General features: G+C 46.7%; 1 protein-coding gene across 1 annotated transcript; it reads right to left on the reverse strand.

The window, feature by feature from the left end:
* Positions 1 to 420: 420 nt before the first annotated feature.
* On the reverse strand, positions 421 to 5,915 carry LOC124690241 (probable inactive leucine-rich repeat receptor kinase XIAO). Its single transcript, XM_047223652.1, has 2 exons — positions 5,733 to 5,915; positions 421 to 1,728 (listed from the first exon to the last, which is right to left on the reverse strand). The coding sequence occupies exons 1-2, from the start codon at positions 5,913 to 5,915 to the stop codon at positions 421 to 423; spliced, it is 1,491 nt and encodes a 496-aa protein (XP_047079608.1).
* Positions 5,916 to 8,649: the final 2,734 nt, after the last annotated feature.

The raw sequence follows: 8,649 nt of genomic DNA on the forward strand, positions 1-8,649 counted from the left end.
AAACTGTTTGGGGGCGGCGTTTGGGGGACGCGGCTGGGGAGCGACGTCCGCCAAACGTGGCACGAACAAAACACGTCCCCCAAACGCTCAATTCGGTAGGTTTGGGAGACGCTTTGGGGGACGCGGCTGGAGATGCTCTTAAATTGCACTATTTTGAGGAGTGACCGACCTGCTCCGTGCGACAAGTTCATGGACCAAGCTGCTCTACCAAGTGGGCCCACGACTGCCACGCCAACTCTTATGCGCGGTCTACAGCCCGGAGTGACCTAGAAATCATTTCGCGCGTATTCAGTGACTAATTTGATCCGAGGTGACAAGTTCATGTAGTACTAATGATGTATTTAAATCTCTAATTTATTCCTGGTTATCGCCAAGGTGTAATACAATACTCATGTTTAGTTATCTACAGCATGCAAGCTCTCATGGTTCGCACTTGGGACACGTGGCATGGTCTTTCTGCCGGAGCCCTTGGCAGAAGAAGAACTTGCGTGGACACTTGAGCAAGCAGTTATCGGCTAGACTCAGTGTCGCGCCGCTCTCCTTGATCTGCCTCATCAGCCTCGGCAGGGCTCCGCATAGATAGTTCCCCTGCAGCGTCAGCTTCGCGAACGGCACCATCCCGTTCGTGACCTCCTCCCCCGAGATCCGAGTGGCGTACGTGTGCGGCACGCCTCCGACGAACCGGTTCCGGTCGAGCCCCACCATCGCGAGACGCGGCATCGCCCCGAGACACATGGGCAGACGACCGGTGATCTTGTTGTCGCTGAGGTCCACCTCGACGAGCTGGCTGGACGCGCCGCCGCCGGACGCCTCCTCGACCGCGCCGAGCCGGTTGGAGCCCAGGCGCAGCTGCTCCAGCGCCGGGTGCTCGAACGCGGCGCCGGGGACCGCGCCGGTCAGCGCATTGCCCGTGAGGTCCAGGACCTGCATTGCGGGAAGACCGTGGAAGGCCGCGGCTTGCAACGGCCCGGAGAGAGTGTTATTGCGCGCCACAACGGAGACGACCTGCCGCGGCAGCGCGTCCAGCGGCGGGCCGGAAAGCGCGTTGCCGCTCAGGTCAAGGTGGGCGAGCGAGCGCATCCTGCCCATCGGCGGCAGGGGTCCGGCGAGGCCGTTGTCCTGCAGCTCCAGCCTCGTCAACGCGCCTAACGAGGCGAGCTGCGGCGGTACCGGGCCGGTGAACGCGTTGCGGGAGAGGTCGAGCTCTTGCAGCGACGAGGCGGCGGTGAAGAGCGACCATGGTATCTCGCCGGAGAAGGCGTTACCGGAGAGGTCGAGGACGTGCAGGCCCGGCGGCAGCGGCGTCCCGGCCGGCAGCGCGCCGTGGAAGCGGTTGTCGCGGAGGGAAACGGTCTGTAGGAAAGGTAGCGAGGCGAAGACGGGCGCCGGGAGCGTGCCGGAGTACCCCGCGGGGTCGAGGGCGACGCCGGCGACGCGCTGGTAGGAGGAGTTGGGGGGCGTGTAGCAGTGGACGCCGCAGGGGAAGCTTGTGCATGGGTCGCGGGCGAAGTCCCACGACGCGAGGCAGGAGTAGGCCGGGATGGTCGCCGCGTCCACGGCGGATTTGAGGGACGCCAGAGCGGCCCTGTCTCCCGGGAAGGTGGCCGGAGCAGACACCGCGGCCGCCGCGGGCTGGAGCACGAGCAGGAGGAGGAGGAGCAGCATTACTTCTACGAGTAGGAGGGTTGCAGCAGTGGCCATGGATGGATCGATCCTCGCGGTGTGTGCCTTGGTGGTCGGTGCTCAAGTCGTGGCGGTTGGTTTGCCTTTTAGTGAGTGGGGTCAGTGGAGTGTGAGCTGTTGATCCTCAGAGTGCCACTCCACTCTAGGACGAGTATATTATGGCAATGCGTATTATATCATGTCAAGAAGGGACTGCTAAATTGCCAGCATTGATAATTGATGGCAGTGTTAATTTTAGAAACGAATAATACATATTGATTTGGAAATTACAACCTTCCAACCCTGGCTCTACGTTACGTCCCAATCTGAACTTGAACATGAACCAGGCAAACCATGCCAGACGCAAAACCAAGCATTCATAATTGATGGCAATGGAAATTTTACTTGTTTTTTTAATAAGCATTACGCTTTGGAATGGAGGTAATTTTGATTTAGAAATTAAAACCTTCTAAACCCGGCCCGTTAATACCAGTAAAATTGTAAAAAACAACAACCATAATGTTGAGTGGTATGGCTAATATTTGTTTGAAGTTTGAAGAGCCCCGAATTCCAATAATGGATCAATTATGGTCATATAGTTATTACTGTCTTCCTTTGGAAAAAATCTGAGCCTATTGTTGTAAACTCTATGATAACTTAGTAGTTCGGCTTACTATTTTGGTGCCTCATTAAGGCTTTTACTATTTAATTTTGACCGCGGGTTTTAGCTGTCAAGCTTTATCTATTAGTCAACGCAACCAAAATTGCAGACTGAAACACCCCTCCTATTGTGTGACGGGAGCAAAGAAATTCAGCACGTGAAACTAAGAGGTAGGCACAAAAGCCTTATACATGGAAGGAGAGGCACCTACAATTTTAGGATAAATTATGGCACACATGACTCGAACTTGAGATCTTGGCTCTAATACCATTTCAAACTTCATGCACTAGCCAATGTAACCAAAATTCAAACTAATGGAAACATGAAAATTATTAATTGGAATAATGTGTATTTTTGGCCACACAAAAATAAAAAAGTGTGGATCTGAATGTAGTGATTTTCAATCTCGAAAAAATCCATACTTTTTCATTTTTATGTAGCTCAGAATTCAAAACATTTTGAATTGAGATTTTCAAGTTTGTGGGATAAATAATTAACTACTTTCAGAATTTTGTTTCATTATTGTTTGAATTTGTAAATATAATTTTGAGTTTTTTAATATGCAAGGAGCAGTGGAGCTCGGAGCCTAAAGGACTTTCAATAGTTGATCTTTCATACCTTATCTTGAGAATTAGTCGCATTTGGATTGAGATGGTCTACTTGAGGTAAGCAACAAGACCATTTTAGATATTCGGTATGGGTTGATAGTTGGGAAATGGTGTTGAAGAGATATTTGACTCCTTGGGTTCTTGGAGTGGATAAGATATTGCTCATGGATACCCTCCCAATAGGAGTTGGTTTGTTGTTCATTCCCGACACTAGAATCTATACAAGTACACCTCCATGCATTGCACAAGGCCTTATCTTCCTTCTTAGTGAAATTAGTTCCTCTCATGACCCTTCGCTTAGTTGGTTCACGGACAAAACCCTCACCATCACTGACCTTGTGAAAATTCTTGGGATGGACCATCATCTTGTGCAAATTTATGTTATGGCATTTCTTGGTATACAAATTGAGATGGCAATTCTTGTGATGCACCATAAGAAACTGAGAAAGGAATCATCATCCAAACTATATGCAAAAACATGTAATGCGTGAAAATATTTTCCTGGCTCTACGTTACGTCCCGATCTGAACTTGAACATGCACCATGCAACCCACGCCAAACGCAAAATGAAGCATTCATAATTGATGTCTATGGAAATTTTATAAACCAACCAATACATGTGGATTTGGAAATAAGAACCTTCCAAACCTGGCTCATTAATAGCAGGAAAATTTGACAAAAACAATGGTCATGTCTAGTAGGTATGGCCAATATTTATTTGAAGTTTAAACAGCCCCAAATTCCAATAATGGGTCAGATATGGCCATATAGTTATCAGTGTCTTCCTTGAAAAAAAACGCAGCTAATTGTTATAAAATCCATGATAACTTAGAAGTTTTGGCTTTTTATTTCGGTGCCGCACTAAGGATTTTACTATTCAACTAGTGGAATGCCCGTGCTTCGCCACGGCTTCCTCGTTTATCTCTAGTGCCACACACATGTTACACGTGCAAACAATGCACATAAATATTTAAGTAGATAAAAAATCATATAGTATTTAAAAATATTTAAAATTTACTTCACATAATTTAATCCAGTGTGTATAAAATGCAAGTCCATACATATTATCCCTCATTTTAAGAGACATTCTCCCTCAACGCGCCTAAGGTATTCTCGCACAACATTATGAATGACTGACGGTGTCACACCTCTAAGAGATTACAAACAACACACCACCCATGTTTTCCTCTCTCCCGCAAACTCCCTGAACTAAAAATCAGGGTGCAAGCTTTAACAACCATCCCCGTACCACAAAAAGAAGGAGAAAATCTAGCGCAAGGGAGAAGAGAAAATCAGCTGCATTGCACGTGATTACGCCCCATCGATCAATTTTTGTTTTTTACCAAAGGATGGATTCACCGATTAATCTCAACAAACCATATCTAACGGGGGAAGTGCTGAGCGTCTCCCGGGGGATCAAATCCCCCGATCCCCGGGGTCACCAGCCGTCCGATCGGGGCAACCCAGTGCGCGCCTTCGTCCGATCAACAACACGCATCCAAGACATTTTCTCCCACCTCCATCACGTGGGTGGACCCGCCATTCACATGCCCGGAACGAAAGAAATCTGGTCGTCGTCTCCACGAGCACATCGACCTCCCTGATGTTGCAAGCCTGCAACTATTGTGTCGCTAGCGTTAACTGGTTTAGGGTTTAGGGTTAGGGGATCCACCCTTTGAAGTGCCTCTCTCCCCACTAACCCCGCCGCCACACACAACACACCGTGCGCAATACGCTCACGGGTGAGCGCGTGAGCGCACACACCCAGTCCCATCCTAGCGAAGCTTTCCCAAGCGCTCCCCATTGCTCTCCTATCGACCCCTCACCCCGTCGCCTGGTTCCTCAGAATGGAGGCTCTCACAAAACAACAACGCCATGAGCTCCTTGTTTCCATGTCCCAGCGGCCCTCGAATCCTACAGACTGGCCACCACCAGTAGCTCCATGCAGCAGGCTCGAGCCGCGCGTCTCGTAGCGCTGCTCACCCCTCGGTCGAACCCCATGAATGATGCATCTCGCACCCTCGCCCCACCATAGCGTCACGCCTCCGCCAGGTTCCTGGCGTGACCTGCTTCACTCTTACCATGCTGCCCTTGGATCCATCCCCGCCGCCTCTCAATGGCTCGATCCTATGTTGCCGTGATCTCTTTTATACGGCGATGGGAGTAAGGTAGCGTGCTCTGCGTTGATTTATTTTTTCCTTCTCTCTCTGGTTTGTTCGTTTCGTGTGATATGCGTTTTCTTTTTTCCTTCTCCCCATGCTCACTTCCAGATGATAGGAGTTCTTTGCCAGCATGGTCAGACAACGAAACTTTGCTCGGTCACCACGTAGCTTTGACCCTGTTTTTTAACGTACTAAACGAACTTTTTGACATACAAAGTTTTTAACCTAGTATTTTTACCAGCTGACACCATCGATTATAACTATATTTTTTACCAATATACGATGAGTATCACTATATTTTGGTAAAGGTACTCGGGAGTCATGAGAAACAATTCATAGTCGACCGAGAGGGAATCTAGTTTATTCAGTCTAAGAGCCTAAGTGCCTAACATTACCAAAATGTTGCATTAGACCACTAATTGCATAACTCACAGTAACAAATCAATGAGAACCAAATGAGGGAAAGAAACTTCTACAAACATTAAGTGCCATCATTCATAGATAGGTAAATTGATAGCGTACAGAAGAAACCCTGTAGGCTTTCACACGTGATGGATCTTCTTTTTTCCGCAGCAGTTATGCTTTAGCCTAGTAATTTGCTATGATGCTCGTTATGGGAGAAAATGTATGAGCGGTGGCCTGCTTGCCCTTGTCCACGCGGATCATCGTTGAACGGTTCTGCGCCAGCACTGCGCCCACGAGCGTGGACGTGGCGCCAGTCTCAGCCATCGCTACACGGTCGCCGTAGCTCCGGTGCGCCGGGACCATCAGCACGTACGTGGCCTTCTCCTGGCATCCAGCCTTGTCGGACCATTTGAGCATGCTCTGGTGGACGGCCGACGGGCACCGCGTCCGGGACGCGACTCCTCGCGCGCCGGCCCTTGGGACAGGCGGCCACGATGTTGCTAAGTGTCGCGAGGGCCCAGTTCAGCCCGGACGTGTCCCCGGTGACGGCGCCAGTCCCGTGGCCAGCAGGTGCGGAGCGTTCACCGACGCGATGGAGAGGCTCAAGATCGAGCGCAAGGCGTCGTGCCGCACCTACTCGGGACAGGAGGTTGCAGCGTGAGTGCCACCGGGTTGGAAGGTCCTGTTGAGGCATCGGAATGGATGATCATTTGAGCATTGAGATTTGGTTAGTTCAACAAATGTGCTAGGTGCGGAGAGGAGGCCATAGATAGGGATTAGAGTAATCACGTACCTTAACTTTCTGACCGAAGCAAAAGGGCCGATCCACAATATGAGGAGAAAATTCCGTGGTTGTTTGCGTGCGTGAAACGGGAGGCGGAAAGGGTGCGCGGTAGTATATTTTGGTATATTGACGTGGGGGTATTATTGTCCATCCTGAAAATGTGACACCAGGATTTGCTCTTAATAGTAGAGATTTTTACCATGGATTTAGTTGTCACGAGCCAACAATGCACCCAAAAATCGGAACTGAAACACCCTCCTTAGGTGTCAGACAGATGGAACGGTTTATCTACTTGTCAAAACTGATAAACCCATGTGTGTGGCCGGTGCGACTTGCTTTGTTTTGGCCGTAGAATGAGAATTGGCCTTGTTTGCTTGGAAGCCTGACCAGCAAATGGCCGGCATTGGGTCTGTTTGAAGCAGCAAGAGCTTGGCTTCTCGTTCATGATAACAGGTCTTGGATAAATAAAAAATAGTAATTAATTAATTAATAATTTACCTTATATCTGAATTTTACTTAGGAGCAACATTTCATAATCAGTGAGATCCACCATTCATCAAAACCTATTTTTATCATTATCTTCTCTAGAAAATGCCACTCGACTCGGTCATATGTCTTACTCATATCAAGTTTTAGTACAACATAACCAACCTAAACACTCCTCTTATTTTCCAAATAATTATTCACGTTCTATGCAAACAAAATATTGTCGGTGATCAACCGTCTCGAAAAAAGGCACTCTGACTGGGTGCAATAATATCCGAAAGGATGAGCTTAAGCGTATTGGCTAGAAATTTTGACACAAACTTATACATGACATTACATAAACTTATACATGACATTACATAGACGTAAATCCTTCATTTTGTCTGGATTCTTTACGTTTGTTGTTAAATCCACATATGTTTCATTCCAATTAGCTAGAGTTCCCCACCATTCAGCACATGAAGGACCTCATGCGTAGCACACTCCCTAAAGACATCCCATAACCGTTTGTAGAAAACGGCGGGCATACCATACTTGCCATGCGCCTTTAAGTCTCCAATACAATTAAGCGCATTCTTCACCTCCTCCTCTGTACATTCCGTTGGAGAATGCCGTTCATGTCCGGCATTATCAGATGACACGTTCCAACAGCTCATCCATACGGTTTCCTGCATTGGAGGTGGACATCTCATCAAAATAATTGGTGACCATCGCCGCCATCTCCGACTCCCCTTCCACCATCGTCCCATCCTCCAACTTCAAATATATTATAGGATTATGCTTCTATTTCTCAGAGGCATCAGAATTGAAAAACGCTATGTTTTTTTTTATCTCCCTTAGTCAACCAATTCACCTTCGACCTTTGTTCCAATACACATCCCGTTGTGCCTCTAGTTTTTCCAAATTTTAACGCGAGATATGCTCTTTTAGCACTTGGGCTTGTGATATCCCACACCTCCTACATGCCTCTAGCTAGATCATTCTTTGTATGTGTAACTAGAACAATACCCCGCGCGTTGCAGCGGATATCTCTTTAAAAAATATAAGAAAACACATAAAACTTGGTTTATAGAATATGCAATATTTAGTTAGCCATAGGAGTTGAGACACTAAATTTAATAGCCATGAAATGGATAGGTATTTGAAAATTAAAGATCATTATATTTCAGAGGTGTACGTGATTGATTTAGATAAGGTAAAGAACCAAATGATATCGATGGCTTTCATGAAAAATGCATGCACATTGCCACATGTTTTTAAAAACGTCATATGTGGTTACATATAATAGCACATAATTAACATTGAGTTTAATTCGCAAAGAGTTCTTTTCGTTGTCAAACTATTTAGGTGTTTAAGTCGCACACCACTTAACTATGTAATGATAGAACAGGAGGGTGCGATATTATCAATCGAGCGGAAATTAAAATATGTCATTGCTAGTTTAATGGTTAAAAATAGATAATATAAATATCTAGTATGTAGAGATATATAATAAATAAGAACTATTAATGGGATGAGGTGGACAAATGATTGGCTAATGGAATAGGTGATGTGGATAGCTTGCATGTTGAGATAGACAAATATTAATTGCACTTAGTGGGGTTTTGTTTTATAAGAAGTATAGATTCGCTTCTCCGGATCTCCCAACTCTATTCAAGCATTCTTTTATTGATTTTCCACTGTTGACTAGTTGTTAATTATCCAACTGCACGGATCACCGGAGAGACCCAAATCATGAAATTCACAATCCTTGAGAGCCTCCTTGAAACGGTGCATTCCCCACTCTCCTTGTCACATGCATCAGAATTTCATTGAAATCACACGCACGCAGCTAAGGCAAATTACTATGAAACTTTTATGTTTCGTAATAATCCCTACGTA

The sequence above is a fragment of the Lolium rigidum genome, chromosome 2 (assembly GCF_022539505.1).
Source record: "Lolium rigidum isolate FL_2022 chromosome 2, APGP_CSIRO_Lrig_0.1, whole genome shotgun sequence".
NCBI classification, from domain to species: Eukaryota; Viridiplantae; Streptophyta; class Magnoliopsida; order Poales; family Poaceae; genus Lolium; species Lolium rigidum.

Coding starts and splice junctions, on each gene's coding strand:
- LOC124690241 (XM_047223652.1), bottom strand. CDS start 5,915: ATGCTCAAATGGTCCGACAAGGCTGGATGCCAGGAGAAGGCCACGTAC. Junction 1,729..5,732: donor GCGTGGACAAGGGCAAGCAG/GCCACCGCTCAT, acceptor CCGACCACCAAG/GCACACACCGCGAGGATCGA.